This window comes from Aspergillus pseudonomiae, assembly GCF_009193645.1.
Source record: "Aspergillus pseudonomiae strain CBS 119388 unplaced genomic scaffold BDV37scaffold_85, whole genome shotgun sequence".
Taxonomy (NCBI): Eukaryota; Fungi; Ascomycota; class Eurotiomycetes; order Eurotiales; family Aspergillaceae; genus Aspergillus; species Aspergillus pseudonomiae.
In genome coordinates this window covers 92,377-118,933 of record NW_022476077.1, presented here as the reverse complement: position 1 = coordinate 118,933, position 26,557 = coordinate 92,377, and the positions used below count along the sequence as shown (strand labels likewise).

The 26,557-nt window shown below is 46.7% G+C and overlaps 5 protein-coding genes across 5 annotated transcripts; 1 reads left to right on the top strand and 4 right to left on the bottom strand.

The window, feature by feature from the left end:
• Window positions 1-100: 100 nt before the first annotated feature.
• BDV37DRAFT_215436 (WW domain protein) lies at window positions 101-4,351 on the bottom strand. The gene is made up of 4 exons (XM_032080070.1): window positions 4,272-4,351; window positions 1,690-4,148; window positions 1,030-1,636; window positions 101-964 (listed from the first exon to the last, which is right to left on the bottom strand). Exons 2-4 carry the CDS (start codon window positions 4,125-4,127, stop codon window positions 422-424), a joined length of 3,588 nt encoding a protein of 1,195 aa, XP_031937369.1. The 5' UTR covers window positions 4,128-4,148; window positions 4,272-4,351; the 3' UTR covers window positions 101-421.
• Window positions 4,352-4,785: 434 nt separating this feature from the next.
• BDV37DRAFT_258776 (uncharacterized protein) lies at window positions 4,786-7,793 on the bottom strand. The gene is made up of 7 exons (XM_032083083.1): window positions 7,251-7,793; window positions 6,980-7,011; window positions 6,809-6,929; window positions 6,134-6,738; window positions 5,890-6,072; window positions 5,304-5,822; window positions 4,786-5,243 (listed from the first exon to the last, which is right to left on the bottom strand). Exons 1-7 carry the CDS (start codon window positions 7,444-7,446, stop codon window positions 4,821-4,823), a joined length of 2,079 nt encoding a protein of 692 aa, XP_031937368.1. The 5' UTR covers window positions 7,447-7,793; the 3' UTR covers window positions 4,786-4,820.
• BDV37DRAFT_258772 (uncharacterized protein) lies at window positions 7,670-8,345 on the top strand. The gene has a single exon (XM_032083082.1). The coding sequence runs from the start codon at window positions 8,096-8,098 to the stop codon at window positions 8,315-8,317; it is 222 nt and encodes a 73-aa protein (XP_031937367.1). The 5' UTR covers window positions 7,670-8,095; the 3' UTR covers window positions 8,318-8,345.
• Window positions 8,346-9,221: 876 nt separating this feature from the next.
• On the bottom strand, window positions 9,222-22,171 carry BDV37DRAFT_274778 (proteasome stabiliser-domain-containing protein; the record flags this gene model as incomplete). Its single annotated transcript, XM_032085298.1, has 11 exons — window positions 9,222-9,631; window positions 9,689-9,771; window positions 9,820-10,019; window positions 10,092-14,863; window positions 15,843-16,344; window positions 16,414-16,859; window positions 16,928-19,244; window positions 19,281-19,458; window positions 20,056-20,117; window positions 20,178-20,365; window positions 21,424-22,171. 11 exons carry the CDS (start codon window positions 22,169-22,171, stop codon window positions 9,222-9,224), a joined length of 9,906 nt encoding a protein of 3,301 aa, XP_031937366.1.
• Window positions 22,172-23,515: 1,344 nt separating this feature from the next.
• On the bottom strand, window positions 23,516-25,420 carry BDV37DRAFT_215328 (CCDC90 family protein). The gene is made up of 4 exons (XM_032080069.1): window positions 24,677-25,420; window positions 24,229-24,562; window positions 23,635-24,170; window positions 23,516-23,571 (listed from the first exon to the last, which is right to left on the bottom strand). The coding sequence occupies exons 1-3, from the start codon at window positions 25,209-25,211 to the stop codon at window positions 24,113-24,115; spliced, it is 927 nt and encodes a 308-aa protein (XP_031937365.1). The 5' UTR covers window positions 25,212-25,420; the 3' UTR covers window positions 23,516-23,571; window positions 23,635-24,112.
• Between the last annotated feature and the right edge of the window lie 1,137 nt (window positions 25,421-26,557).

The window sequence follows — 26,557 nt, the reverse complement described above, 5'->3', positions numbered from 1 at the left end:
GAGTTAATGACCCTAAGCTTTGGACAGAGACACAAGGGGTGTTATATATAGCATGCAGAGAATGTGATTCCTACTGTTAGCTTGCACTGCATGCCTTTAATTACTAATTTCAATGCATTCCTGACCAAGATAGCTAGTAGCATATTGAGAATTAAGCAAATGCAGACGGCGAAGACTGGGTATTTACAGAACGAGCCATTACAAACACAAAATTTGAACTTAAACAGTACTATGGATACGTGTAGTATAGGTATGCCTCAATGGTAAATGTAGGATATGTCATAGAATCATGTCCAGTAAGCAGTAAGCAATAAGAGAAGCAGGCCCCAAGGGAGAATACGACAAACTGTGACTCGAAATGGCAAGGTAGGCGGGGAAGCAGAGAGACAATACAATACCCTTGTTTGCACTGAAATACACTTCACTTCACATGCCCCAAGCTTGGGATAATGACTGGCCCATATTTGACAACCGTCCCATGGGATCCGTCGCCCTGAACCATAAAATCCACGGCAAGATTCAGGCTGTCTCCATGGCCCGCAGGTGCTTGGCCATACATCGCGTTGACAGTTTCAGGATCATAGGCTACGATGGCAGCGTAATTCCGGCGACCCATCAGCTTACGGTGTTCACGAGCCTGTCCCGTGACGTCGGTTTGGAATATTTCCATCATGTCCTCCTTCGTATCAGTAGGCTGCGAAGGAGAGGAACGATGCCCATTTGCCGGAACATAAAGCGGCTTGTTGCTGCTGTGAAGGAGCTTGATGACATAGGAAGGCGGGGGGTTGTTCACAACCGCGGATGATATGATTTGATACATGGTCTTGTAGTCAGAAGGATGGGCTGGATCGTGGACCAATCCTGCACCACACACGTTGACAGATCCGGAAAGAAAAGTCATACGGAGAAACTTCTGATGGGCAATGCCCTGGAGAGTGCGAATGAGGTACGTTCGCTCAAGGTCCTACATATACATAGAACTATTAGGCCTGAAAAAGAGTGAGGCTCAGAGAACATCTTCAAACGCACCTTGGATTCATGAGTCCACTGATCTCGGAGCTCGTCCATCAGGTCGAATTCTCCGAACGGACTTAATATGCCTCCCATAAGGCCAGACTTGCCTACAGCACGCTTGACAGAGTCGAATCCAGAACCTACCATTTCCTTTGCGCCAACCACGCCCGCCACAGAGCTCGTAACTTTTCCAAGGACGTTGTATGCACCCGTAACAGCTCTTTTACCCGAAGCAACAGTGTTTGCAATATGTTCCGCAGTCTCTAGGCGTGGGTAAATGACGGGCACGGAGATCATCCACAAACAGTGCTGTACAGATGGAGGTAGCATTGCAACTTTGGGGAAAATACCTTGATATGTAGGTCCAGCGACAACTTGGTGTGGGTTGCGCTCCGACCGACAATCAAGGCCAACGACAACCACGGCCGGCCCCAGGAACTTAACAAAATGCCAGCCGGTGCCAGTAATGGTGAATAAATCCATGTCGGTGCTAGTATTGCGAAGCAATTCAAGTGTGGTATGGTGCTGGAAAAGCAGATACATCTCAGTCCCAACGCGTCCAATGTTTTTGAACATATTCGAGAACTGTATATGTTCAGGGTACGACCCGTAACCGTCAAATCTACCGGACGTCAGCCGAGCCTACAGTATTATTCGGGAGAGACGTTCACTCACATGTCATGATCATCAATTTGGCAAACATAAGGAATCTGGGCGAATGACTCTCGTAGGTAAGGCTGATCGAAGTGGCTAGTGTAGTAATGGAAGTATGCATGAGAGACGTCTTCCTCATGTGCAGCAGTCCAAGGCATGCTTTTCCTAGCCTCTTTGCCGCGGATTGCAAGCCACTGTTTGAGCGAAGGGATCTCCTTCCACATTCTATCCGCATAGATCTGTCCGCCCAGACATAGCTGAGCATGGAACCCCCCGATTTCATTGTGCTTCTGCATGATGTCCTTCCACATATAACTCACCCCCCCAAGACGAGACCGCTCATTAGCATTTACGTTGAGGGAAAAGTCATTCCCCGAAGTTGTGATAAAACGCCAATTCGTTTCATGTCGGCCAGCGACCAAGAATTCGTAGCGCGTGCAGCCCAGATGTGACGTGATTGCGTAGGTCCATTTTGCAGGGCCGGATTCTTCCATCTGCAAGTCAACGTCGTACTTGTAGAACGTCCACCTTTGATGAACGGCGATAGCGGATGCCTTCAATTGGCGCGGATTCGGTGACAAATCAACGCTCTGATGGATATGAATCGTCGGAGGCTGCGCGGCGTCGGTAACGAGTAGAATGGAACCTAGCCAAATACCATGCTCCAGATTCATATTGACATAGCGCAGGTATGGTCCAAAGTAAACACCATTCGTTGGTGCAGTTTTGTATAAATCCACCCCACTACTTGGCGGAGGACCAGTAAACCCTGCAACAACAGGTGACTGTAGACTCTCATAACCTGGAGTCAGAGGAATGCCAGGGGACGCCAACGGTTTACCAAAGGCCGACAAACCCGGTGAAGCGAGAGGATGGCTGCTATATATGCTTCCTACCGGTGACAAAGGAGTTTCGTTGAGGTTCAATGGTGTGGGCCCCTTGGGGAATTCCCACTGAGTGGACTGAGTTGGGAGGTGAATGTAATAGTACTGGCCTGAGTTGGGGTCCATATGAGCAATCCATCCTTCGGGAAGTGGAGGGGGGGAGGCAGGTGGGATTCCCGAAGAGGTAGGTAACACTGTAGCTTGAGTTTCTTGAACTGTCTGCTGCTGCCCATCCAGGACGCCGGTTTGCGTGCCATTCTGTAGGGATTGCTCTACTGGTTGTTCTTGCCTTGAGTCATTTGCAAACGCCGGGTGATCCTGAGCCGAAACTTCGAGTGCCGCAGAATTTGTGGCTGCATTGATGGGCGCCATTGTCGCGGGATGTACCGCTGATGAAGCCTGATGACCTGGGGCTGTCTGTGCGCGCTGTTTTTCATTTGGGTAACCTTGGGACGCGGCCGGACCAGATACGCTGGAGTATGCAGGAGGAGGTGAAGAGCTTATGCGCATCCTTTCTAGATCCTGTTCCAGAGCATTTGACGGGATCCTTGGATGATGCAAAACTTGCGCTGCCTGCCCTGAGCTTGCGACAGATTGGGGAGAGAAAGGATGTCCAGGGAGGTTCTCCGTAGATACAACTTCCGCGCCTTGATATACTGTGGGAGGTCCATGAGGTTGACTCCCTGGCTGCTCCGTTGGCGTCCATGGTCTCTGGACGGGCGGCTGACTCGTCGGTTGTTGACCCACATACTGCTCGGCTCTTCTCTGTGCCGCCGAGCTTGGGGCTTGCAAGCCTGCTAGAGTTGAAGTGCCTGCGATTCCAGAAGCTGCATAGCGTGCCTCAATGTCCGATGCGCTCTGTTGGCCCGGCTCAACAATTGGGGTTTCTGGAGGTGGAGGGGAGCCACGCTGGGCGCGAGTTGTCGACGTCGATGCTGTTGAGCTAATGCGATTGATTGCACTGCTAGGAGTCTGTAGGCTTTGTGCCGGCGGCCTCGCGGTAGGTCCTGACGAGGTTGCGGCCTGAGGAGGTGGATAGTACTGCTGACGGTAGTTCGGATGAACAGTCCCATCAAGCTGGGTCCCGTTGGCAAATGCTGGTGGAGCAGGAGTTCGCTGGTATCTCGTCACAAACAGCCCGTCTTTGTCCGGAGGGTCACCCGCGGGTGACTCAGGAAGGGGCTTCGGCACATTGCCTCGTCGTTCTGCCAAAGTAGCCGGTTTAGGCTCGCGACCATCCCGCGGCCGTAAAGCCGCCGGATAGTCCGACCTGGATAGACCGGTGCTAGCAGCAGGCATGGAAGACATGTTGTCTGGATTCGTGGGGGAGCCGCCTGTACGTCCACCATCAACCGTCGGACTTGAATGGCTGGTACTTGAGCTGCGCATTTTTGGGGGATTTGGTCGGTCGTCAGGGTACGGAAGGGGAGCGCCCTGTGGTGCAGGTGATGGGGTGTCTCTCTTGCTAATCCGCAGCGGTCCAACAACGGGGGACTCGACCGGCGATCGCCCCGGAGTATGGATGAACAGTTCCTCGTCGGAGTAATTGCCTTGACGGCCCCTGCTGGGATTCATTGTGAACCGGGTAAGAAGAACCTATTTTAAGTCAATTATGTTGCCAATCATGGGTCAATGTGATTGAGGTAACGAGAGCGGGGGGGACCTTTAGGAAACGAAAAGGCGCACCGTTAGAGATGCGGGGGAGAAAGCAACACCTACCAGTTTGGAGAACCCTACGTGCAGTCGTAAGTCACTAGGTTTCACCTCAGGCCCTCATCCGACGAGGAGAGGAAAGGGGCGACAAGTGTGAATAAATAAAATGCAGTATAGTCCCGTGGAAAAATAGGCAGCTTCGTTCCAAATGCTTCGGCGATCACCTCGCAGCGTCCCAGCTCATGGTTTAGCCGCCGAGGGGTTTCTGGTGTAGACGCTTAGCGATCATCATTGGCTCAGTCAGACTGGAGCGCCACTTCTGGAGGGGCCTTTGAGAACAAATCGCATTGCATAATTCCTTGTTGCCAGATCCGATTTTATGTTCTTGCAGACCTTTCTAATTATAATCGACCCATTAGGTAGTTTGTTGTATGTAGGATCGGCCCGCAGCCGATTTAACTCTGCAAATCCATGGGTCCTGCTTGCCTCAGGTTGAAATTACGAAACCTCTCCATTAGAAGGATGAGCATATGTATAATAATGATAAAAAATATTAAGAGTCAAAATCCTTGGAATAAAGGGAAAAAAAAAAAAAGCCAGCCCCAGTCCCCCTTCTCATCCGTAACTGACGAACCCAAAGCCACGTTCAGCCAAGAGTTCAATCCAGCCAGTCCATGGGAACGGTCTGTCACCATTATAAGATCGCTGCTGCATCTGGTATTCATACACGAGTTGGAGCATATAGCACGTCGTAGACGCATTATATCCTATCTCATTTCTCTCTAGATTTGAGAGCAGCTCCCATGCCTTGACTTTGAGATCGATTGTTTCCGCCGCAACTCCCGCCAGGAACAAAGGGAAGATGATGAAGTGCAGAGGGCTACCTTGGATATCCACGATCATCGCCTCTGCATGTTGTAAGATCATTGTCGTATGGTGATGCACATTCTGCTTGGGTCTTTCGCCCATGTCAATGCACTGCTCAGGAAATATGCTAGTGTAGTAAAAGAGAATTGAAGTATGGAAGAGTAAATTGATCTGATGAACCAGACTTAGCTTTGAAGACTGAGAGATAGCACAACGGAAAATTTGACCAACCTGCTCCAAAATCCTTTGTTGTTGTTTTGGTAGCCTTGTTTGATTCTCGGCCCAGCAGCGAATATCTGAAGCGTCCCAAAGTCGCCTCAAATCTTCGTGTAGGTCGATACCCCGCTGCTGTAGATTGATAGGGGGGTATGAATAAGATACACCCAGCTTTTTCATGTCCGCAATAACTAACCCTAACTGGACAGCTAGCCCGAACATGTCTTTGTACAGCTGCAACAGTAATGTTAGATTTTCAGGCTCATGCGAATCGATGTCATCGGATCCACTAGAGCCGATAGAGGAAAGAAGAGACTCGGGCCAGGGGAGCAGGTCGCTTTCTAAAACCGTTTTGACATAGTCTCCTGCACCTGCACCGCTGAGAAGGGCAATAAAATCAATGTTGCAGACCCACCAGATGACGAACGGAAATCGCTCCACTCCAAAGGCCGATTGCCTCATGAAAGTAATCTCGAGCATTTGGGATATGTGATAAGACCAGAGGCTCGGCCCATCTGACTTGGCAGCCATGGCCTTTAGAAATTGAATGTCAGCCTTTCTGTACCCGAGATCTCAGATACCGGAGTTATAAGAGAACTACCTCGTGTACGAGCAGTAGAAATTGCGTGAGAAAAAGTCCGTCAGATAGAATATTGTCGCTGTGATGGAGGGTATTCTGTGGAAGTGGGAAATCTCGCTGGTGGGGATTCAAGTCGCTCATATCTATACTGTTCCCTTGGCGATCTAGGCAGAGCTTAGATACTGCCATCACCGCTTGAAAAAGCTTTATATAGAGTGGTTAGTCAATATGAATAGGAGAGGATAGCTGGAGAAACGCGGCATACAGGTGGGCAGATAGCAGCTTCTTGTTCCAAAACCTCGACACCCAGTCCATGGCCGTCTGAACCATCTAACCAGGTCCCCTGGGGGACAAGTTTGGGCCATACCACATTGCGAAAATGTGATAGTAGTATCGCCTCATAATCCATCAATTTTGTTTGCCCCTGCGTATAAAACTTATCTGGAGTGCTCGAATCAGCTGAATATACTGAGGCTGTAGGTGAATATGAGAAGCCTCGAGGACCAGACTCCAGCGTTGGAGTGGAACCTCTGCGATCTGGACAGAAGTATCTCCTAGCGTCAGGCAATGTCTTGAGTATGACGACATTTGGATCATTCACTTCTGGATTGTCATTCCGCTGGCTACTTTGCCCACTATCTACCAAGGAACTTGATGTTGCGCTCCTGCATTGCTCCCCAGATCGTTCATTGACATGTCCAGGAAGATAAGAAAAGCTCTCCGGCATGATGATAACGGTATAAGTGCCGGGAATGGACAACTGAGCTTTCCTCTCCCGTTCCTCGTCAGATGTGAGTGTCGCGAAGGAAGGCAGCAGATCTGGTAATCCGTAGTCTGCAGAGGGAGGCCTGACATTTCTACACATATGAGCTGTTGGTAGCGCCTATGTTAGCGTTTTGTATTTAGCATTAGGCAAAAAGAAAATGGAAGACAGTCTCACGGTCCCAAACAAGATTGCCAACTGTCTCCACGTCTGACATCCGTTCGATTACCCGACGGGTATCGTCTCTAAAGGACAAGCGTGGCTGGTAGTCACAATCATGACCCAATCTGGTACATTGCTTGATCAAATCAGCTTGGGTCTGTCGGCCAAGAAAAGAATTTTTAGTACATTACATCGAGGATGTTTCTCGTCACATTTTACTGTACGCCCAGAGAGTTACTACAAACATTCATGGACCTCTTCTTGTTGGAGTAGTATTCAAGGATCATCTCACCTTTACGGCTCTGTTACATCCACAGCAGACAAGTTAGCAAACTAGGCCAGCGCTCATTATATATATAAAAATGATTATGGCGATGGGGGTATTGGCGCACTCTACACGTCCTAGAATTGAAATGAGCTGAACTTTTCCACCAAACCATCAGAATCTTAGCGCAACGAACGTACCAGCAACCTGTCCGAGATCTCGGTGGAAACCGACCATGAGAGCGAGGAATTGAAGTCTTCACAGGTACAGCAGGATTGACACTGGAGCTCGCTGTTGTACCCTTGGGAGCGATGATGGGTAGCCACAAAGAGCGTTTCCTCGATGTCTTGCCCCGTTTTTTCGACCGCACGAAACTTATGACGGTCATCGTGAAAATCTGATTTTCTATCAGTGAGAGTCAGCTCCCAACTCGTACAAAAACAGGGGGGCCATCTGAGACTTATGCGTCAAACTCTATGACGGATACCTTTGGTAAACCCGCGTTTAATCTATGCAAAGCCTAGGCCAAGGATAGCACGAAGAGATGGTAGCGGTAGAATGATATAATGATGAAGCTAGAATGCCAGGTAGACCAAGACCAGACTATGTATGGTACCTACATTTTTGACCTTTGGTCAGAGATGGGTTGAAGAGAAGAAGAAGAAGAAGAAGAAGGAGGAGGAGGAGGAGGAGGAAACAACAGTCCTAGCACAGATTTTCATTGCAAGACAAGCTTAGGCTTCGAACATCAGACAAGACCCAGAAAGCCTCCTGCATCAGCCAGCCTTGTAGTGGTGGCGGTCTTCAGGTACCTTACGGCCTCAATTGAGAGACAAATCGGAAGGTCGTTGGCAACTCCCATCTGGACAGCCCAATATATGTTTGCCCCTCTAGAGGGCGACGGATTGGATGAAAGAGTTCAGCTTTGGTACCCTAGTCAGCATCTACATTAGCGTGAGAGAGAAAGCAGGACGAATGGCGCATTCCGAGCGCCAGATGCCAACCATGTGGGATGGGTGAAGATTCTTGCGGGTCGGATGATGGCCCAGCGCCTTTTCGTCGATTTCTTCTTTCCCTTCATTTGTTTCTTGTATATTCTTTTCCCCCCTCTGTTCCGTTGTTTATTTTATGATATATATAAATGTTTTCTGGGTGGGTCACTTTTTTTTTCCACCCAGGAAGTCAACATTGATCAAGATGATGCTTCAAATGAACCAAACGTCAGCCCGGGACCAATGTCATCTGACCCAATACCGTAAACAAAAGCGATTCCCAGCGTCAGCAATGTCTTCCACCTTACTAAGACTAAATTAGCAGCTGGTAATGGTCCGGCAGTTGGGTAGGTTTTAGTCTTTCATGACATGACAGTAAGTTCCCCCCTGGCGGAACTTTATCAGGTATCCAGCGAATCGGGAAGCTTTTTTTACCATTGCACGATGCAACTACGTTAGTCAATACCAGTCATTCCTTCAGTCTATTTCCCATAGAATGCTCTCTTTTTTCTTCTCCCTTCCCCATAATATATTTCCTCTGCGCATGTTGGGTCTGTTCCTAAATTTTCTACCTTACTAGGGACGATTCTGTAGTGGCGGGGGTCTAGCCCTAGTACAGCTAGTACTAGTAGTAGATAATACCACTTCATGCTGACCCGCAGGCACTAACAGGCTACGCTAATGCTACAGGCACAATGACATGGATAGCACTGACCACTCAGAAATAAACCCTATGAGTTGCGGGCTCCCCAGGCCCTCAGAGACACGCGCCTGGGCCGGTCTGGATCTTCTTCTCCAGGCGGACCCCGTTTTCAATTTGTATAGCCTTCTACTAGTGGACCTAAAGCCAGTGCTAAACCAACAGGTGCCAATGGCTTATTCCCGTGTATGATTGGCTGACCGGCTCAACAGAACCGTTCACTCATGGGTGCATGCTTGTTTCATGAAGGATCTTGATTCTGCATATGGGACAATTTTTTTGGGCATCTCATCATCATCGAGCGAAGGAACTCGATGCACCGGTGACCTTATGTGGCCCCTAGGTTCTGTCCGTCACTTCGGGTTCCTCTGATAGGCTGACGCTTACTAGTTGAATAATGTTGTGGCCCTTTCGGATGCTTCCGGTAGACCCTAGCTGCTACCAATGCTCGTTGCGATGTGGACACATGCTTCATTGCATGAGTCTTTCCAAGGCTTGGCCTAGGACTTGCTGCACCGGCCCGGATCTTTCGCCCTCCCTCCAGGTCTTCAGCAGCCCGCACAGTTTCCCATCGATATCAGGCCCAATATCGAGTTGTTTGCAGAGCGTAATGAATGACATTGCAGCCTGCGCACGTTCTCTTCGGATTGCTTCAGCAGTTACATCTACCTGGCGAGACAACATTTCGCCTACCAGGGCCGCCAAGGATTTTTGCAGTTCGCGCAGCTTAGGTTTCTCGCCGTGTGATTCTAAAGCCTTTGTTGCTGCTCTACTGAAGAGCATGCGAAGTTCCTCGTACAGCGCAATCTGCACATTTCTGCCTCCATTATCCAATGTTTCGTGCAAAAGACGCTTTACTTCTAACACATAGCTGTTGGTAGCTGTGTATATAGTCAGCAAAGCCTATATAACGGCAAAGCGAGGGAGAATTGACTTACCTTCAGCCGATGCCGCGCATGTTAGATTGATACATTGCAAGAGGCATTTGACACAAGCCACCAAAGTATCCTCTCGGGTTTGTCTATTGATGGTTAGCCATTGACAGGATAAAGGGGTGCCAAGGCAGTACTTGTTCTTTTGACCGTTGCCCGAGTCGATGTCCATCGAGTCCTCTCCCTCGTCAAATTCACTGAGTACCCGAGAAACAATATCAACAGCATCTGACATCAAATTGAGGTCTTGGCGCGCTTGAGCAATCCCACCAAAAGCAGTGATAGCATGTGGGCGATATGTTGGGTTAATCCGTTTAGCCTCCCTGATTGCGATTGCCTGAGAGGTTGGTAAGCACATTAGGTCAAATACTTTTGAAATAGGGGAGAACGAAAATCAGAAAGAATTTACCTTCATTGTATCACCAGCTTGAGGCTTCTGTAGCCATAGATTCTTTGCTTGGCTGGTGAATTTCACAAAAGCTTTCACAACAACTTCTTTACCATCCCATGTTTTCCCAGCCAATGCTTTCTCCAGAACAGGCCATAGGTACTCGCTAGTAGCAATATCCAGTTCGGAATCAAGTGCCATGATGCCGTTCGCAAACCCCAATGCTGCAGTATGCTTGATGATCCAGCGAGGAGAATCGAGATTATCTGAAACAAGGCTGGTAATTTCTTTTATATATAGCGATACCGCACGATTACCGCCCACATTATCCTGCCATGTCTTCTCAAATGCTTCTTGGACGTGCTCATCAGTATCGTACTTGGAAACAAATATGAAAGGTAAGGCAGTCGCGGCAAATGCCATGAATCGGTCGTTGGACAACTTAGACGTGGAGTGTAAAATTTCCGCTGCGATGATTCGCTGATTTGCGTCTTCTGCAGTCAGATACAGAGTTTTCGCATGTTCAATTGTTTTTAGCACTCTGTCATCTGAAGCTAGTCGCATGAGGTAGCCTATTGATGTACAATAAGACGCACTGACCGTGTCGTTGCGGTCAACGACGTATTTTACAAGAAGCTTGATAAAACGATCCGCATAAGGGCGGAATAGGACTGTTCTCATACTCAGGAGAACTAGTACACGACTGCAGCCCACTTTCGTTGGAAGCCCAACTGCAGAGCGAAGCACGCGTTCCAGACTATCAGCGAATTCCTTCAGGCTAGTTTCGTCGAGCATATCTATCAGATATCGCTCAATAACTTCCATCATTGGAGATGTGCGTATGCTGGACAGCCTCATTTTGTCGATCTCTTGGCCTGTTAATCCATACTTGTCCGCGTTGAGATGGACATAGTTGACTGCTTGTGGCTCTAGGGAACTTAGAGAGTTCAAGAATTGTTCCATCACGCAGGGAACAAATGGGCGCAACAGCTGACCAGGACTTTTCTTTATTATCTGGATTAAAGCTCCAATAGCAAATCCTTGAACCTCTTGAACATCAGATTCCATACCCTTGTCACTCAATAAAAAGGGAATAGTGCCCGCTAGCATAGTATCTGCTCGTTTTGTCTCGGTATAGCTTGTTTCCAGAGTACGGATCACTGCGTTGGTTATTGTCTGGCAAAGTTTCAGAGCAGCCGCTCGAACTGACTCCTTGATGTCATCTACAAGCTTGAACGCTTTTAGAAAGATTTCCTCCATATAATTAGAGTATTTCTCTGGTTGTCGCCCTTGAATTAAATCCGCAATAGCAGCACAACTTGCCTGTCGAACGCGCCACTCCCGACCGATCAGCATGCTTTTCAACAGATCGTCCATAATTTCATCAAAATGATCACTGATAATTGCAGCAGGGTCCTTGACCAGCGCCTGCCATATTGTGTTCATGGACCGCTGTACATTTGGATTCGGATCAAACCGGTAGCGAAACAATTTCGGGTAAATTTTGGGATTCTTGGCTAGGTAACCATTGGCGCTTGAATCGGAGAATATAGTGCTAATACCCAGCTTGCTAAATGCTGCACGATTGGTCCAAAGGGCATTGTTCGAAGCCAGGGACATGAATCGATACACAAGTGTGGGGTCGCCAGCCTCAGAGGCTAGGTTCATAATATCTTTGTAAGTATTGACTGATGACCCGCCTCCAGTTGGTAGAGCACCTGGCTCGAATAGTTCGGTATCTTCGTTGACTTTACCACCCCCAAGATTGGAGCCAGCTGCCGTAAAAGAGTCCACCAAGTCGCGTACCAAGTCATCCTTTAGCGTCTGGTCACCGATATCGTACACAAGGCTTAGGCCTTGGGCCCCGGTCTCTTGCACCACTTCATCTCTATCCGCGAGCAAACGCGTGAATGTCCTTTGACATTTACGCAGGCGGGTCTGCATTTGTTGTAGGTGACCACAATTCTTCACCAGGCATAGTAGCCATATGGAAGACGCTTTTCTCAAAGAAGGCTTTGATGCACCGCAATCCGTAATGATCTTGTCGCACATTTCAGCCAATACCGTATCAGAGAGTTGCCATGTGGGGAGCTTTTCGTCGACGTCAAATTCCGTGGCCATAGACTTAGAGGTCCATCCCGCTGCAGCACCACTCAAAGCCTCGCCGACAGTGAAATGTGTTTCTGGGCTACGGATTTCATGTAGGTCGTACAAGGAGTTCAAGAATTTAGTGAACTGCGGGTCTTTATCGTCAGCCTTCGAAAATGACAAAGATAGGAGGCCCATTGCTGTGATCGCTATTTCACTCTCGGCCTTTGCGTCCGGCTTCAACTTATCGTTGATCGTCTCCCACTCATCGTTTGAAAGTACTGTCGTAGACAAAACTCCGGAAAGACTCAACTGCCCGATGGCAACCTGTGCGGACTGTCGAAGCAAAGAATCGCGTGCGTCCCTAATTATATCAAAAATCGTGCGAATGAATAGGTTGACAGTTGTTTCGGGTGCTTTGTATAAAGAGTTGCGGAATGCCAGTCGGCTCAAGATATACGCTAGTGCAAGGACTGCGCCCCGAACTCTAAGCACAACTTCACCAATGGCAAATTTCCAACTCCCTATGGGAACTGAGAGATCTGAAAGGAATTCCCTCAAGTTATTTTCCGAAAATGCCGAGTGAGAGGCGAGAATTCCAAGTGCGCGTGCTGCCAGGTTCTGAAGTTCTTGATCATTACTGTAGAGGGAATTTTTCAACGTGGCAACCTTCGATACCATGGGCTCAACGATGTCGTTCGAAGCTAAAGAGCAAATACCGATGAAGTCTTCTCCGCACTGCGACAGGCCTTTTTGAGCCCCGCCGCTAAGGCCAGAGAGAGCACTTGTCAGAAATAGCAGTACAGCTTCCTTGTCGGAGTTTTTGATGTAGCGTTTCACAGCGCACCGCGCTTGTTCATCGGATGTAAGAAGCACGTCCAATTTGATATCCCAATCTTGCTCTATTTCTGTGCTTATATTCGAACCCAAGAACGACTCCCAAAGCAATATGTTGCGAAGAAAAGTGATTGTGTAGATGAAGGCCTTCTTATAGGGACCTGACAATATCTCTGGTGCAGAAAGACCTGGCACAACGGTGGACGCAGTCGAACCCAGGAGAAAGCGCGCTGCCTCTGAAAAACTCGGAAATTTAAACCATGACGAGCGTGAGTCAGCTGTCACTGATGTAAACCATATCTTGTCTTTAGTTGGGTTTAGAAGACGATACCAATAAGGGTGCAGCCCTTTCTTGCCTTCTTCTACGACTTCCTGATGCCTTTCAGACCCGCATGCCACGGCCATGAGATCGATCCAGCGAGCCACGACATCGCTATATGGCAAGAACCTATTGGAGAAACGTACAGCGGCATACTGAGTTCGACGAACAATCTTGAACCCAGTTACAGAGTCCTCTTCCCCGGGAAGGCTGTTCATCTGACGAAGCAAAAAAGGTCGCAAACTTTCTTGAAACTCTGTATCCCAGCTATCCACCGAGGAGTTAAGAATGCTTCCTAATGCTTGTTCAATACTCACAAAGATCTGTGCGCTGGAATCATCAGAGCTTAATGATATGAAAAGCCACCTAATGAGTTCGAAGCCCGAGATAGCATTTTGCTCCTCTTGTACTTGAAAATCTACCTTCGGTACCAATATACCGATGCTCTCGTAAGCAAGACCTCGTAAGCTTAGGTCCGTTGCAGGCAGCCTCTGTCCACTGGACCCTGGGCTCGGCCACCCTTGAGATTGAATAAAGTCTCTAAGGCCTGCTATAACCTTCGGCGCGATTTGCCTGAGGTCCGTGGGGGATCCGATGCGAACAACCCACGTGGTAAAAGTAAAGATCTGCGTTCGCAACTTCGAAGCCTGCAATCCTTGTGAAGATCTTGCAACATCCGAGAGAAGACCCTCTTCGATCAACCTGAGGATATTAGCTGTCTCTGTCGTAGCCCTGATTGATCTTCCCAAGTGAACTAGAATCTTGATTCGTAGCGCAGTGCGCGCCGGGGTTGCGCCATCAGGTTTCACAGAACCGAAGTACAAGGTAAACAGTCGATTTACAACATCTGTATCTTCAAGAGCTGGTATGAAGCGCTTCAATATTTCCTCGCCAAGATCAGCCAGGCGGGAATTTGGGTCCGCAGACGCCACCAGAGCAGGGAAAAAGCGCTCTGAGTCTGTGAAGGCTCTGCTACCGAGAAACCTTAGAGCCGTAGCTTTAGTCTCGGTAAGATTCAACCCCCCATGTGAAGACGAGTTCCATGTTTCGGATACGGAAGCACCCTTGTTGAGGAACGCGTATTCTGCTGGGGATAAACCCGGACAAGTTGAGGCGTTCTTATCCGCAGGGAAGAGAATCAATAGTTTTTCAAACCATGAGGACAAGAACTTAGTGTCCTTGTCGGATAGACCTAGTCGAGTTTTAAGTTGTATGTCTTCGGTGCTGTCCTTCGGCGGAAGCTTCAGGAGAGGTAAAAGTCGTAAGACAAGGTTAAACACAACAGCCGCTTGGTCGTCGGTCGATATTCCAATTTCAGAAATCCCTTGGAGCAATGGAAGCAGAATCTCAATCCTTGCATTGGCTCCCAAGCGATCAATGCCTTGTTGAATATAGATCAAGTCGAAGTGTCTAACGAGCTTGGACTTCTGTTCCTTAAATTGCTTCAGCAAAGCTGCAACTGGAAGCTTAATAGACGGAGCTTGCACTCTGTTGTTGATATGCTGACACACAGCAATTACTTTGTTGCGGACTGCAAGGCTCTCAGAGCCTAACTTTAGCAGTAAAGGAGCCAGATATTTATTGAGCAAAACATCAAGTTTCTCATCTGTATCTGCTAACGCGATTCTAAATTCGACGTTGGATACTAAATTCAGCTCGCGAGCCTCAGAACTTGCTGACGTGGATTGTGAAGCCATAGCAAAAAAATGAAATTTTCGATGGGAACGACAGACACAAAGCCGTCCCGGCAGTAGAGGTAGAAGAGAGGTGAACTTGCGATAGTCTGATGTACTACTAGCAGTACCCCACACGTCTCTCCCAGGCAGAGACGCTCACGTCAGTGACGGTCCTGAGGCCAGCAATAAGCTCCTTTCCAAATTAGGAACTGCCAAGATTAGTCATCTTGTATTGTAACTAGTTAACGAACGAACGTAATCGGTACGCGAGCGGCCAGCCCTGGAGCTCTTGTATTTCATACAAATTGGCCCTTTTTGACACTCGCTGGATTTTCGAACATCTCAGCAACCAAAAATATTGAAAAGATATAATTTAAGTATAATATAGGAGTAGCTATATCAGTCTATAACTAATTTTTTTTTTATCGCAGAACTTTGCTCTGCATATATTTTATTGTTCAGGAGCTAACTGTTTTCCCCGAATCTCGCATTCCGATTGGTCGCTCAAAAGGGACACCACGTGACCATACTCATGTATTCTATACTAAACCACTAGGATCCCTGGACCCTAGCTTAAGCTGTTTAAATAAATTGAATAAAATTTTGATTAAATTGATTAAGTCGCTTAAACTATAGGTAGTACATTTCTGCTTATTTAAATATTGGGCTCTGCACGTCTTAGGCAGTGGTCCGAAGGACCGCTGGCCTGCCCTCGGACTAACTAAACTATTGATGATATTAGCTTTTCCACTTTATATAGTTTCGAACTCAAGTATACTAATTCAGTGTATATCGCCCCTAACAATAATTAAGAATCGGCTTCAGCTCTTCTCCGCTGCTCTGCAGCCTCACCTCTTAGGAACCTTGCAACCTCTCCGTCGGCACTTGTCTGGAAATTATTGGCTTCCTTCTTTGTTGGGTTGCCAAAAAGGCACCGCCACAAGTCGTCCTTTCTAACGAGTTCACCGCCAAATGCCCCTCCAGCCATTAAATTCGACAGAGCTGCATCTCGGATTTCTAAGGAGTTTGCAGAGTCTATAGCCGCCTCTGTGATATTATGTGTCACAGCTCTTCCATTTTCGACATAATCAGATAATGGCTCCGCTTTATCCTTTTGTTTTATATGAGCTAGGCGACGTGATACGGAAAGTTCGTAGATCGATTCCTCGACGGTTTCAGAAACTAGATACATCCAAACGGTGGTTGGTCGGTGCTGGCCAATACGGTGTACACGAGCAATAGCCTGGAGCTCTATTGCAGTGTTGATAAGCGGCTCGCAAAGGAAAACGTGGGTCGCGTTCACTAAATTGAGCCCTGATGAATGGGCCCTCGCGTGCAGGAAAAAACATTCAACCTAGTAGGGATACAGTTGAGTACGACAATTCCACAAGCTACAGGGGAGGAACGGGGCTAAGAGGCTTACCGATGGGTCACTCTTGAACTTTGATATCCCGTCTTTGCTGTCAACACTGCTGAAGCCGATTTTAAAGCTGTGGAAAGCAATGGCTAGAACCCCTAGAAAGTCCTTATATTGTGAGAATATCACTGACTTCGCACCAGGATCATGGTGGCGCAGCCATAATATATGACGTGCCAGTGTATCGATCTTCGTGCCATATGAACCGTCTAAATCGACGGTTTTAATTTCTCTGAGAGTACCGGAGCTTATATCAGCATATATTGAGTTTTTCGTTCGACGTTCAGGCTCAACTCTAGTTGGCGGCTTCTCCTCTTGCACAAGCAACTCCTGCGGTTTGTAAGTGATTTGATAGAAGTCATTAGCTTTCAGGCGTTTTTTGCATGTTGGGCAAGTTCGATGTTGATGCCACCACATGCGCAAGCAATCTTTGCAATACTTGTGACCACATACTGTTAGAACACCTAGGTATGTGTCAGCAAGTCTTATAACATATCTACAATTATAGTACCATACTCACCAACTTCGAAGCCGGATTGGCAAATGACACATATCTTCGACGAGTCGTCTGAGCCTGATTCGTCTCGGAGGTGGATTAAGTAACGATGCTTTGCTCTCAATGCAGAAATTTTCTCGTCTATTGTCTCCTCCTGCTTGAGCTTTGCAGAAAAAAGCGCCTCATCTAAGGGTTTACCGGCGCTTTCTTCATCATATGGAGCCACTGTATCGGATATTTGTTGAAGCTGACGATAGTATTCAAGTCGATTGTTCATAGTATCTCGAAACATCTCCACCTCCTTCTCCATGTTTGCTGCAACTTTAGCTTGCTCAGAGGCCATCTGACTCGCGTTTTGAAGAACCAAGGTTACAAGTTCGAGTTCAGCGCGGGCGCGAGTGTTTCCCCCGCTCGTTTGCCACTCAAGAGAGGTCGCAAGACTCCGAAGCTCGCTAATGATGCCGCGAAGTGAGCCCAGCTGTGGGTCGGGCTTGATGCTACTACGAATGTTCATCATCTGTAGAAAGAGAGTGGGTGAAGGTCCTTCTCCCTTCTGCGCTTGGACAATTCCACTCTTGACTTCATGGGCAATGAGGACATTTTTCTGTCCAGTCAAAGCATCATGGCGATCAGCGAACATTGCACGCAAGGCCTCCATGTAGACATACATCTCATCTTGATGCTTCGTAGACTTTTCATATTCGTCGCCTTCCAGCTCTGAATCATCCTCTTGGTCAATGAGCGACTGGGAAAGAAATTTGATCATTGTTTGACGCCATTCATCGTACTTGACAGCATGATTATTCATAGTATCACAGAAATTCTCAAGTTTATCAAGTACGCGGCGGGATTCAAGCCCCTTGCCCCATAACCGAGGCTTCATTTGAGGGATATTCACAAACTGATTCTTTTGTGCTCTTTCCCTGATTGTTTTCATGAAGTGGCCAACTTTCCGCGAGATCTCAGCCAGCATCTCCTTTCGAATCGACTTCGCAGACTCGTACGCCTCAAATTCGCGTTTCCCGAGGGTTCTAAACTCTTCGGAGTCGGGCTTAGTGAGTTTGGGATCTGTTTTGATCTGGAAATAAGCATTCCCGGTAAAAAAGACACATATATGTTGAACCTCAAGAGCAGCACGCAGCCTCTGACGCGCTCCTACTCGAGTATTCTTAGCCGCTTCTTCATTTTCATCCTCACTTGTTGTGTCAGCAGACACCACGTCTCGATCCGCACTCATCCGGCGCTCCATCCGCTCCAGGTGCAACCGATCCCGACATTCCCTGACAATTGCATTAGCCCGCTCTAATGACTTTGTCCAGAGATCAAGTGCTTGCTGCCGGTGCTTCGCATTCTCCAGTAACTGCCCCCGGCGCAATTGTGAAAGAAGCAAAGAGCGCTCCTCTGCATGTATAAGTGCGTCATTCTGATCAATCATGACCTCGAGAACTTCAGCCACGGAACGCAGCGGTCCAGTGCCAGTACCTAGCCCACGACGAAGCTTTCCAGCAGGGTGTAGGCAAGTTCGACGAAGTTTGATTAACCAACTTCGCATTCTTTCGATTATGGAGGGGTCATCAGGGTCCCAATCCTCATTCAAGGGAGTGCCAGATGAATCGAGGCCACATGCTCCACACATTTCTTCAAACAGCTGTCCATAGCGTTGTTCCTCAACCGCCGTAAAAGGGACCGTGATGACGATTCTCTTCTGAGAAGGGATGTGCAGTTCAGTACGAACATGATCCTTACTATGTCGGAGGGCAATCATACGAACAATGTTCGTCAATTCAGGCCTAAAATTCCCGCACAACCTATTCCAGATAGCACCGCAAAATGGCTCGTAGTGGAGGAACAGCAGAAGGCCGAGGAGGTCGGATATATCTTTTCGGAGCGGCGTCCCTGTCACAGCCCAGGCATTTTGACGAGGAATTAGACGGGCAACCCTTGCCGCATTGCTGACACCACTTTCAATCATCTGAGCTTCATCGATACACACTCGCCACCAAGAAATCCGGACCAACGGTGTTCTTCTTGGTTCATATCTTTTCTTATGCCGCAGATTCCTCTGCGATCCATCACCGGAATAGTGAACTTCTCGCGCAAGAACATTATAAGTAGTAAGTACAACATCTTGGTCTGCGAGCAACTCAACCAATTCTTCATCAGACAATGACTGGTGACGCTGGATACCAGTATAGTGGAGGACACTGAGTCCAGGTGCATGCACTTTGATTTCCTGTTCCCACTGTTCAAGAATTGCGGGTGGTGTTATTATTAAGGTTGCACCTGACGGCCTCAAGCTGTCATGGCGGTGGCCTGGGAAGGTTTCTTCAGGGGCTAGAAGCTGGCGATTAAGACATATTAAACTGATTATTTCAACAGTCTTCCCAAGTCCCATTTCTTCGGCGAGGATTCCACCTCTGAGATGGTTGCTCCCATCAAACCATTCCGCAAGGTCAGTGGTGACAATCATGAACAGTTGGCTGGCGAAGCAAACTCGTCCATCTGCATCAGTGAATTCCCGAAATGAAGTGGGCAAGCTTCCTTTCAACTTTTCACTGACAGGAACCACTTGCCCGTCAGCCTGAAGTTCCACGCCTTCCCTTTGCAATAGCCACCTCACGGCTCTCCTTTGGAATGGGAACAGCTGACATTTGATCAAACTGCATTTGACCTCCGCTGATGATTCAGGTGTATCTGGAGGGACGTATACGTTATCATAAAAGTCGCGGGGGCACCACCCAAGCTGTCTCCGACCGTGCCGCTCCTGCCGAGAAGCAAGGTCCTCTTGCTCCTGAAATATATATCTAGAAAATACTTCTCGTGCTCCATCGACCAGTTGATTGTTACCTAGAATATCCAAAGAATCCTTCCATAAGATAACCGTTTCAAGGCAGAAGGATCTTTTTCTTTCGGGAACAGGGTATAAAGTGGACTGATAGCACACGATGGGAATCTTTCTAGGAAGGCGATCGACACAAACAAGACTACCGGCGAGCTCCAGATCCTTGCTAAATGCGAGCAACGGTGGACCATGCGATTCATATTCAAAGACAGTTTCTCGGTCTACCGTCGTTGCTAGCTTTAGCTTGAACCAGTCAGGCGTAGTCGCGCCGGCACGAACATCTTTTGTGACTGAAATAAGGATTGGTAACAGGGAGAATCTATCAGAAGATATATCTGGGTCATCTTGAATCGGGCTTGCGGACGCGAAATCCTAATTAACGTCAGTGAATCATTCGAGCTAAGCCCATCAGGCATTAGCTTGATGACATACCAAGTACAAGTGAAAGCGCGCCAAGGGAATGTAACCTCGAGGCATTCGAGTATCCGAAAGTCCATTGAGTTCTCCGAGGCTCTGGACACCTGGGGCCAACTTGCGACGCTTGTTCGGGGGTGCATCGCTGTCAAAGCTTTCCGAGGACCTCCGCGCAAGAGCTGTTATCAATATATCTGGCACTGGGCCTGGAGATGTTGGCAAACAATTAGGCATTGTTTCCTACAAAAACTAAGGTAACGGATGTTATTACCTGGGCAATAAACTCTCTCCTCCGCCACAGTCATACTTCGCCCTCTCGTAACTCTACCCGATTCTGATGCTAGACGACTACAAGGCAGTAATCTACAAAGGGGTCGTGGCGGAGTCCCATGTGGAATCTACTATCTTATCAAGATATATCACGTGCTGATAACGTATGTACCGATACAAACTCCGCAAGTACTCGGAGTACGTACTAGCACTAGTACCAATAGTAGTAGTACTAGTACTATCCATTCAATGGCGTCGAACGAGCTCCGATTGGCCACAGCATAAGAAGACCAAGCAGGACGGGTGCTATCCACCTCTGGTCCATGGATCGATGTGTAAGATGTCAATATTGTGGGGACGATACTATAGTAGAGCACAGCATGCTGCATGCTAGAGAGTCACTAATGGGGATAACAAGAGGGCTCATCATCCTACTACTAGTACGCTGCCTCCACAATATGAAACGTAAGCTCATTCGATTGCTCCATCTGACTTCATGAATTGAACAGACACCGGATATTGGAATATTATTAGCAAGTCCGATCATCTACCTTCAACACCCTTCACCTTTTGTATGCATGATCGCGACAAGAATTCTACCGGACCGATGGGTTCAATTCCCTAGGTACTTTGATGAGATGGCTTGTGAAAACTACAGTAACTGGAGGCTAAGGTATATAGCACTTGAAGCTTCCAACTTGACTTAGAGACGACGCAGATATGGCATAAATTCATCATTTCAAGAGAGAGCCATGATCGCTCTGGAAATTCAAGATAGGTGACTGGTCATCTGTATCATCTGTATCGGACACAATACTCCCGTTCACTGCTCGGACTGACCTTTTGTAGTGACCGAGGATATTGCTGCTCTCAAAGACATCAGTTGTATCACCGAAAGATATAGAGCTGTTATCCGTGGGTTGATAGAATGCTTCGCCCCATTGTTGAGTATGCAAGCGTGATGGTCCCGAGATGAGAGTATAAGTAGAAATGCCGGTTCCCCCTGTTGTTTCGATGTCGAGACCCCTACTCATCCAAGCGTGGATAGAAAGCCCAGCATCGGTAGGGCGGTACGTTTGATTCACAGACAAGGGATATTCGAAAAGGACCTCATTTGATGTTTGGTTAGCTCCGAAGGCCACGATAGTAGACCTCCCAGCTGTGTGTTGATTAGTTGATTGGCTCATGCCTTGCTGGTTAAACAGGCCAAAATTGGAATACGTGAGGTTTTGGCTCCATAGGAATTCGGATGATCTTATTGAAAGGGTCCTTTCAGCAAGAACAGAGTAGGTCAGGGAGTCATTTCCTCCAGTCTGATTCTTGACAAGGCTCCGCGTAGCTCTGAACCGTGGAGTAGGTGCATCGACGTTAGGCTTCTCTGTTGCGGAGCTAGCACTACCCAAGGCAGAATCACTCAGATATAGGAAGATATTCCCAGTTACAACCCAATATGAGCCGACGCTGTTAGAGAGCGTGACGGTCCCATTTCGTGAAACATCCAAGCCGACAATTTTAATCTCAAATGAATGAGGCTGTCCATCTTTGAGAATGGGGAGGAAGGGCGAAATATCGATTTCAGGTTGTCGCAGGTCAAAGGCGTCTATTCCAACAATCGGACGCCAAAAGCCTGGTGCAACCCCACCGGTAAAGATTATAGGAAATGGCCATACAATACCAGCGAGGATGTCATCAACATAGAGCTGGACTTCGCGAAAGGGGGAATAACCATAAAGTTCGCCCATTGTGGCATTGAAAGTCTCCGTATCGTACGAAAAGACATTGGACCACCAGAACTCCTCAGTAGACTGACCACAGGTGGAAATGGACACAACTGCACGCGAAGTATTAGGAGGAAACTGGTACAGTGTCTTTGTATTATCTCCAGGAACAGTAAAGGCACTTGACGAGTTGGAGGCTGACTTCTTGTTCGATATTGGGAGAATTACGTCTGCGGTCCTGACATGGCCCTCACGGGAGAAATATGCTGTCAGAGTCACTCTGAAAGGGCCGGTATATTTATCATTTATAACGTTTCCAAGGTCGAAAATCAGCTTTTGTCGTGTCTGCCATAGTGCGTTATATTGCGACATATCCTTTATATAGGTCCAGACAATTCCATCAGCCGTAGGTTCTGCTGTCGAAGTACGGAATACCTCCGTATCTCCGAGAAACAGAAGTGCTAATCGATCAAATTGGCGGCCTTGGGAGGTAACCGTGAGATTAATCTTAACTGTGTCGAATTCACATTTGGGTGGATTGTAGTATCCTATAAAGATGAAATCAATATACTGTTACAATGGCTGCGCTCGAGGCTCTGATTACCTATAAACGGGTGGCCATAGCTCGAGGCAAATACATGCTCCATGAGCAGTACATTTTGGTTACAATGAGATCTGTCCTCTCCCCCGTATGGAACAGGTTGATAAACTTGAAATACTTCTAACGTGCCCTTAGAAGGAGCAGCGAAGAGAAAACAAAGCCATAAAACTGTGCGAAGAAACATAGCCACGACGTAACTGCTTCTGAGTCAGTCGTATTGAAGCAGGTCTGGATAGGCGATTCTTGGGTTCAACCCAGTTTCAAGACACCACGAACCGTTTCACATGAGAAGGCCGGTTTGCAATTGATACTTATCACCGGAGAAGCTCCCTTGAATTTTAATTTGCTGTGAACTGTCAAGTCAGGCACAATATAATGGTGTCGTTGAACATTATAAATTACCAGAGTACCACTTGAAGGCAGAGCAAGTGAAAGAACAGGACCTCTATTATGGGTCGAGGGGGCAAGTCACAATATAAGAAGTGACCAGTTAGGGACTAGTACTAGTAGTATGGCTCCATTGTGCATATATTAGCGTAGAATCAGGCCGTAGTGCGTATTAGCTGGAGTCAGATTTATAATCTCAACAACGGGCGTTTTGTCGGAGTCCGACAAGCCACCCCAGTCTAGTCCCATACTACTATCTGCAGGGGCAAGGCACAACCATAGGCGGAAGATAGAGCAATGCTGTCCGTGCAATTTGAACTAGATTTGGCGATGTTCATGTTGATGACATGACTAACTGACGCGTCATACAAACTTGCACATTGAACCATATTTAATCCTTTCTCGAGGATAAGCGGGCCCGATTTTGATCCCGTTACTAGATTCAAACGCAAATTGGTAAGAGCAGCGTGTGCATGGAAACCTGGAGGAAAAGTCTCACCCTTAAAACATCTGCCCTAATTATTTGAAGCATGTGTAATATGCTTAGCAGCGCCAGCTTCCAAATCGACATGTAATCGCGCTCTTCGACACTTTTGGCAGTTCGATAATATCAAGATGCACTGTTGAAGTAGCTGCTGCGTTGAATAGATGGCTCGTCCGTTTCTCGTTCTGTACTCTCCCACGGGGCTCCAATTACTGAGAAACTTGTTCTTGGAGCAAAGATCCGTTCCGTCTTTTCTGCTCTAGAGAGAAGATCTCGATGTCAAAATAATGATAAAATGAACCCGGGCTGTCGCTTATTGAAACAAAGGAAATGGGACGGAGTACATGGTCCTATGGTCCTGTGTAAGGATCAGAGGGCAAGGCAGTTCTATATACAATATGTGGAGTTCCTGAGTCCTCACCCAACCAAAAAAGCACGCCAATAAATTATTATTATTTTTCCCCGCCATCCTATTCTCGAACAAGTCTCCAACTCACATAAAGAGACGCCAGGCACCGAGAATCAAAGCGGCGGTACCGGTGCAAACACCCCTGGAAAACATGTATTAGTACAACGGAGAGCAGGTTCCCAGGATTCAAGGGTACGTACATCAGCCACTGTAGCGTAGAGAACTTCACGGCCTCTACGCGTTCTCTCAAACCCGCCACCTCTTGCTCTATTCGAGTTTCCGTCTCCTTTATTCGCATTTCTTGGCTATTTGCTTCTTCTCGAATACGACCTTTTTCAAGGTTCAAATCCAGACGAACGGATGCCTGTGTGCGCCCAATCTCATCCCGAAGTCGTGAATTGAGCTTAGCTAGATCTGCAGCAATCTTCTCATGCGACGAACGTGTTAGTTGCGCTTCGGTTGAATCTGCGTTGAGTAGTTCGGAGCGGAGTTTGGCGAAATCGACTTTCTGAGTATACGTCGATCTTTCGGTGTCTGTGGAAAAACTCATTAGCTCAAGAATCCAGGAGGTGCTACGCTGAATGCGCAGTAGTTTATGCCTTGATGCTATTTGACAAACTTCCGCTGAAGAATTGAGGTACCACTCACCTTCTCTGAGGACCATTGTCCGGGTTAGATTTTGAATAGACTCTTGGATAACATCATTCAGGACTCGCATCATCGCGACAGCCTGTTCCTCGCTGAAACCTTCCTCTTTCAACCGCTGAACGAACTTTAACGTATCGAAATGGTGGTCTCTTTGTTGGGGGGCGGAGGCATGGAAAGCGCGCCGAGCTGGTTTGAATGCAGCGACGTAAACACCATTATATCGGATAGGATTACCCGTGGGCGCTGGTCGACTGATTGATGGGCTCGTTGAACTTGGTAATCGTCTAGATATCGATGATAAGGTCGGCTCTCCGACTATTGCGGAGACGGATGTAGAAGAGTAAGGAGAAAATGTCAAAGTATGCAGTCGTCGCCCAGCAGAGTTCCGGCTATGTATGCGTAGCGTTTTCTGTTGCTGCCTTGCTGATAGAATGTTGCTCTGGGGAGGAAGAGTAGTCCGAGCTGAGGAGCCGTTCCATGTCAAGCGAGGGAGTATGGACCGCGGCACCTCGGTGACGGATTTTTGTGGTGCCATTTCCTTGCGTGGTATAATAGTAGTGTTTTATTCGAGCCAGGCGCAAGTAGTTTGTAGGAGGGGCTTCCAAAGATGGAATGTGTTTGATTCAAGTGACGAGGAGGAGCTCCTGCGATCCGGATGACTAACTAGGGGTTCTCGTACTCTCATTCGATGATCCGGGACGCAAGGCTAAGGAAGAGACGCATGGCAAATTCAATGCCCGTGGTCTCGACTTCCCCGAGTCGGAAAACCGAGGACTTTCCCGGCTCCGGACAAGTTCCGATACAAAGCAGGAACAAAGAATAGCCGTCTCTTAGGTCAGCAGACCCACCACGCACTTCGGCGTGTTAATCTACCTCACCTAAACGATAATTCCTATTTAAACGATAAATTTAAAACTATTTAGGCTCCTATATACTACTACTATACTTGATTCTTATTTTAATATTAAAATATAGATTATACAGGCCTATACAATTATCTAAGGTTAAAAAAAGTCTAATATTTCTACGCTAGTGTATCAATTTAATATTTTTTATTAATAACTCTGGGTGTGTATTTATAGCTAAGTAAATCTTTCTTTATATTCTATCTTAACTAAGATACTTGATAATTTATAAAAAAAGGTATTAATTTGTTAGATTCGTTAACTTAATAATTTATATAGTCTATCTACGGCCGAAATAATTGAGTAGAGTACTAATTAAATACTGCAACGGAATATAATTGATAGGTAATTTTATATAATTAATAAAAATTAGGTTTATTGTTTTATTAAATATTTTTTTAAAAAGTTTAAATTTATTTAGTAAAAGCCGAAAGATAAGAAGCGTTTTGATATAGAAAATATAGGTATTTTCCAATACTAGTACGATTATTTAAAGATCTTTATTAAGAATATACTTTTTAAAAATATATATAATTTCGATAAAATTGGCTTTTAACTTAAATAGGGAAAGACTTAAAAAATTATAACTACTATATCTTTACGAATTGTAAAAGAAAATTTTTTTAAAAAAGTAGGGAAATTAATTTCTATAATAGAGTGTATTATAGTGAATGGCTTTACTTTTTTTTTATATTTTATATTTAAAGGAATATATTATCTTAAGCGGTGGTATAATATAGATATTCTAGAGAAATATCGAATATCTCTATCTTTAAAAGGTTATATTATAGATAAGATTAATCTTGACTAGATTTAATACTTCTATTGTTATATAAAATACTGTATTTCTATAAAAAAAAAGATTCGATTACTATTTTTCGATGGCTATAAATTCTATTTTATCTATAAATTTTTTTAATTCTATAGACTATATTATATTATACTATATTATTTTCTTTCTTATATAATATATTTT

Excerpts from the sequence above, each read along its gene's own strand:
- BDV37DRAFT_215436 (XM_032080070.1), bottom strand. The coding sequence starts at position 4,127 with ATGAATCCCAGCAGGGGCCGTCAAGGCAATTACTCCGACGAGGAACTG. Across the intron at positions 1,637-1,689 it reads CAAATTGATGATCATGACAT|ATTTGACGGTTACGGGTCGT; the intron begins GTGAGTGAACGT and ends GACGTCCGGTAG. Across the intron at positions 965-1,029 it reads AGTGGACTCATGAATCCAAG|GACCTTGAGCGAACGTACCT; the intron begins GTGCGTTTGAAG and ends ATGTATATGTAG.
- BDV37DRAFT_258776 (XM_032083083.1), bottom strand. The coding sequence starts at position 7,446 with ATGACCGTCATAAGTTTCGTGCGGTCGAAAAAACGGGGCAAGACATCG. Across the intron at positions 6,930-6,979 it reads AGAAACATCCTCGATGTAAT|CAATGTACCAGATTGGGTCA; the intron begins GTACTAAAAATT and ends GATTTGATCAAG. Across the intron at positions 5,823-5,889 it reads TTCTACTGCTCGTACACGAG|GCCATGGCTGCCAAGTCAGA; the intron begins GTAGTTCTCTTA and ends CAATTTCTAAAG.
- BDV37DRAFT_258772 (XM_032083082.1), top strand. The coding sequence starts at position 8,096 with ATGATGGCCCAGCGCCTTTTCGTCGATTTCTTCTTTCCCTTCATTTGT.
- BDV37DRAFT_215328 (XM_032080069.1), bottom strand. The coding sequence starts at position 25,211 with ATGGCACCACAAAAATCCGTCACCGAGGTGCCGCGGTCCATACTCCCT. Across the intron at positions 24,563-24,676 it reads GACAATGGTCCTCAGAGAAG|ACACCGAAAGATCGACGTAT; the intron begins GTGAGTGGTACC and ends GTTTTTCCACAG. Across the intron at positions 24,171-24,228 it reads TCTACGCTACAGTGGCTGAT|GGGTGTTTGCACCGGTACCG; the intron begins GTACGTACCCTT and ends CATGTTTTCCAG.